At 38.8% G+C, this 4,035-nt stretch overlaps 1 protein-coding gene across 2 annotated transcripts; it reads right to left on the minus strand.

Annotated features, from left to right (window-relative positions):
* Window positions 1-381: 381 nt before the first annotated feature.
* On the minus strand, window positions 382-2,259 carry LOC135665990 (heavy metal-associated isoprenylated plant protein 39-like). Of its 2 annotated transcripts, none has more exons than XM_065177460.1 (3): window positions 2,029-2,259; window positions 1,390-1,462; window positions 382-1,257 (listed from the first exon to the last, which is right to left on the minus strand). In XM_065177460.1, the coding sequence occupies exons 1-3, from the start codon at window positions 2,032-2,034 to the stop codon at window positions 755-757; spliced, it is 582 nt and encodes a 193-aa protein (XP_065033532.1). In that variant the 5' UTR covers window positions 2,035-2,259; the 3' UTR covers window positions 382-754. The 2 variants fall into 2 exon arrangements, with proteins under 2 accessions (XP_065033532.1, XP_065033531.1); XM_065177459.1 differs by having other exon boundaries at window positions 1,390-1,465; window positions 2,029-2,227.
* Window positions 2,260-4,035: the final 1,776 nt, after the last annotated feature.

Genomic DNA, 4,035 nt, shown 5'->3' on the forward strand with positions numbered 1-4,035 from the left:
CGTAAACTCGATCGTATGTCACCCACCACTTTGATCAGTCCACCTTCGGCTGCTGGACTTCAATGTCCTGGAAAGCTTGCTTATCAGAGCCTACACATATGATGAGCCTTTACCATTTCAGAATCAGCATTTCTAGCTGATTGATTCCAGACACATTATTTCCTGTGTCGGCGGTGTTGTTTGTCAAGCAGCTACCGAAGCTAATGCATAGTTGCTGAAGCCTGTCGCTATCTCTTCTTCCAAGGCGCCATCTTACACTGGTATTAATCGCGCTCAACAGAGAACAAAAGTCGCCATGAACGCATATATAGACCTGTGCAGCCGTGAACATGGTGATTTCAAAGAATAGGAGATCCAAATCAATACAACCAACCACAAATGTCGACTAAGCCATCATGAGATCATGCACGTATGGGGTCAAACTGCTACAGAGGATTCTAGCTGGAAAGATACATCCCCGACGAATCCCATTATTGAGATTAAGATATGAAGTCCGCAAGCCTCTTCAGATAAATATATACAACTGATACGATGTCAAATTCTTATTGAAGATCTTGAACATGGGTTGGCGAGGAAGCATCAGAACTCATCCCTCCCACCATTATTTAACATACTACTAATTAACAGAAAGGCCTTGAGCAGTTCACCATCACGTATGGACAGGGAGGGCCACGTCTCTGTTGTTTGACAGCCTTTGTTTCGGATCAACCCAAAGTTCCACACACTCTATCTATCTTCTCTTGCTATTTCATGATCACAAGATGCAACAAGAATTTGGATTCTCCTCTGAACTCTGCGCATAGTAGTGGTGGTAATGCCTGGTCATGTGAGGATTGTGGTACACGTGAGGATTGTGGTAGGCTCTGTATGCATTGACTAGCTCTGCCATAATTTGCTCATGGGGCTCCTTCTCCTCCTTCGCAGGCTCCTTCCTCTCCTCCTCCTTGGGCTCTTCCTCCTTCTTGGTCTCCTCTTTCTTCTCTTCCTCCTTCTTGGTCTCCTCTTTCTTCTCTTCCTCCTTCTTGGGTTCCTCTTTCTTCTCGTCCTTCTTCTCCTCCTTGGTTTCTTCTTCCTTGTTTACTTCCTCCTTCTTTGGCACCTCCTTGGGCTCTTCCTTCTTCTCCTCCTTGGCTGCCCCAATTGAGACTACATCCGTCTGCAACTGTTTTCTTAATTTGCTCACCACGTTTATGGGATCGACAGATCCGATCACCGTCATTTTCTTCTCTTTTATATCCATTGCAATCGAATTAATCCCTGCTCACTCCAACATGATAGTACGGAATAGAATGATCACTACGTCTTGACAGTTGTGATGTTTGAAGCAATGGAGATTGGTCTCCGAGAACCAAAATCGCGGAAAAAGAAACAGGGGAATATGATACATACCTCGAAGGGTGGAGACAGCCTTCATGGCCTTCTGTTTGTCCTTGTAATCATGTAGTTCCAACTTCAACACAATCTTCTGCAAGTGATGCAAATCATGAATAAGAAGAAGAAGCAAGTTCAGGACAGAAAATTGAGGATGAACAGACCATCATTTATTATCATCAACCTAAACCTGAAGCCTAAGAGTAACAAACACGCAACCTCCGTTTCACATTTATACACATATCACATAAAATGAGAGACGCAAAATTAATTGGTAAGAAAAGATAAACGGAGATTCACTTTTCAGCGAGTTACTAAGCTAGCAACAAGTGGATAAGAAAGAAAGAAAGTTAAAAGGAAACTTAAAAATATCACTAGTTGATTGGATCTGATCCATAATACAGCCAGCCTCTCTGATCAAGCAAAGAAAAAGAGAGAGTGTGAGAGAAAATCTAAGAAGATCAAGCACTACAGTGATTGTCAGACTAAAGATCTGTAATAATAAAGACAGGATTACAACCAAACCCAATTAAGAAAAGAAAATGAAGAAGAAATTCTATCATAATAATTCTGCAAGATTTGAAGGGATTTTTTTCTTAATCACTAAATCCATTCAATAAAGGAAAACATTGAACTCATAAGCAAACAAGATCTCACCTTCATTTCCTGAATGACCAGCGGGGGAAGGAGAGGATGGAAATATTTGTTAGGAGGAAGGAGGCAGGCGTGAGATGAACGAGAGAGAATTATAGTGCGTGGCTGTCTTTTCCATCATATAGGAGACTAAGAGGGGGAAGGCAGAAAGAGAAAAAGTGGTCGGTGTCTCTCAACTCGTTTGTCATATTTCTATAGAAAGAAGAAGAGAGATCTTTTCGCATGGGTGACGAAATTTTACTCCTTTCCTTTCCTTTCCTTTTGTTTTTTTTTAATTCCTCTTTTTCAAACAGAGCAGAGAAAGGGAAATAATATCTCAATCATCTTCTTGTTCATCTTTCCCATTCGTCATGCAGTCGAACAGCTTCAGTTGTCACGTCTTCATCTCCATCCTTTAAAGTGTGTCAATATAAATTTGAAGTTGTCACCATGTAATTCTACACGAGGAAACAATCAGTAGTGTGCAGCAGCAGCAAATAAGCTTGACAATTAAATTCTAGTCTGGGCGTTCCATCTAAAGGTAACGTTATCTATCCTTCATGCTCGGCGCTCGGAACTAGGAAGTATATAATGAGGTGTTCTTCCAATCTCTGTTGGGGCGGGCGGGGGGGGTGGGGCTCAGTTCTATTCATATGATATCATTCAAATATTGATCAAAAATTAATTTGTTATAATATTTTTAGCTATCACAATAAAAATATTATAAAATCTATTTAAAATAAGATAAATAATCCAAATAGAAACTTAACTTAAATCAAATCAAAAGATATAGTAATATAATGAGCAATGACAACTAAAGAGATAGGATGATATCACTTATAATTTTTTTTGGTAACTTTATAATGATTTTTTACACCTCCATAAAAATATTGTAACGTCGTTGGAGAACATCGTAAATGAGCCAAATAAAAATACTATTGTGATCCAAAAATAATAGAAAAACTAGCAAAACATGTAATATTAGAGATGGCGAAGTATTTTCGATATTATTGAGGCACTATTTGAAAAAAAACGAAAACAAAAGAGGGCACCTTTTGGGAAAAAAATAAAATGAGAAACATTTTCAAAAAAATCATCTAAATATTTTTTAAAATTATATATTTTTATGTAGATTAATTTGAATGTTTTATCTAAAAAGACTTTATTGGGCTTCTACCGAATAATGCCTCCTAATTAATTTTTACCTAAAATAATTTTTATTAATTTAATTAAAATATCCCTTCATCCTTCATCAGCTGCCCACCATGTGCAACACTACCCGCGACCTTTGCCCATTGCAAGTATCGATATCTATTGTCTCCATCCTATGCTCCCATCGTGAGTGGCCCCACCCCCTTCGCCTTCATTATGCCCTCCACCCGGAGAGCAGATAAGATTTCCCTGTGAGAAAATCTTGTTGTTTTATTGAGGAAAATCCTCCCTCCTAACCTGTATAAATATGGAGAACATCTCAATGAGAAATATAACTTCTAAATATTCTATCTTCTATTTTCTATTATAGTATTGTCGAATCTCGTATTTTAATGATGAAACCAAATGATAAGTGTTTATAATTTGATATGCATTTTAAGTTATGCATGATGCTTCGATCAGGGAGAGACATTTAAAGAAGGAAGAATCATGTTGGGCTGGAGAAACAAATTAGAAGATTGAACGTCGAGCTAGAGGATCGGTCGATGTATCGATAGAAGGCTTCGCGCCATGAGTTTGGGCATCGGGTTAAGAAGAGCGGATATTGTGCCAAGGATATTGAAGTTGTAGAGGTCAATTAGCCGATTGGGCAATAGGCCGCAAAAGAGGACGATGCGCTGAAGAATCGAACGAAGCGTCGATGGACCAATGACATGCCGGACAACATGATTCATGCTTAGTAATAATTGTCTAGATCGAAGTATGTTTTATGTGTGCAGGATTAACTACGATAGCAAGGCATAAAGCAAAATAAAGTCCCAAAGTCAAGAACGTGATTTCGTTGGGAGTTCGAGAGTTCGTTAGAAGTCCAAACATTCG

This window comes from Musa acuminata, unplaced genomic scaffold (assembly GCF_036884655.1).
Source record: "Musa acuminata AAA Group cultivar baxijiao unplaced genomic scaffold, Cavendish_Baxijiao_AAA HiC_scaffold_1054, whole genome shotgun sequence".
Lineage (NCBI taxonomy): Eukaryota > Viridiplantae > Streptophyta > Magnoliopsida > Zingiberales > Musaceae > Musa > Musa acuminata.

Excerpts from the sequence above, each read along its gene's own strand:
- LOC135665990 (XM_065177459.1), bottom strand. Across the intron at positions 1,258-1,389 it reads GGCTGTCTCCACCCTTCGAG|GGATTAATTCGATTGCAATG; the intron begins GTATGTATCATA and ends TGGAGTGAGCAG.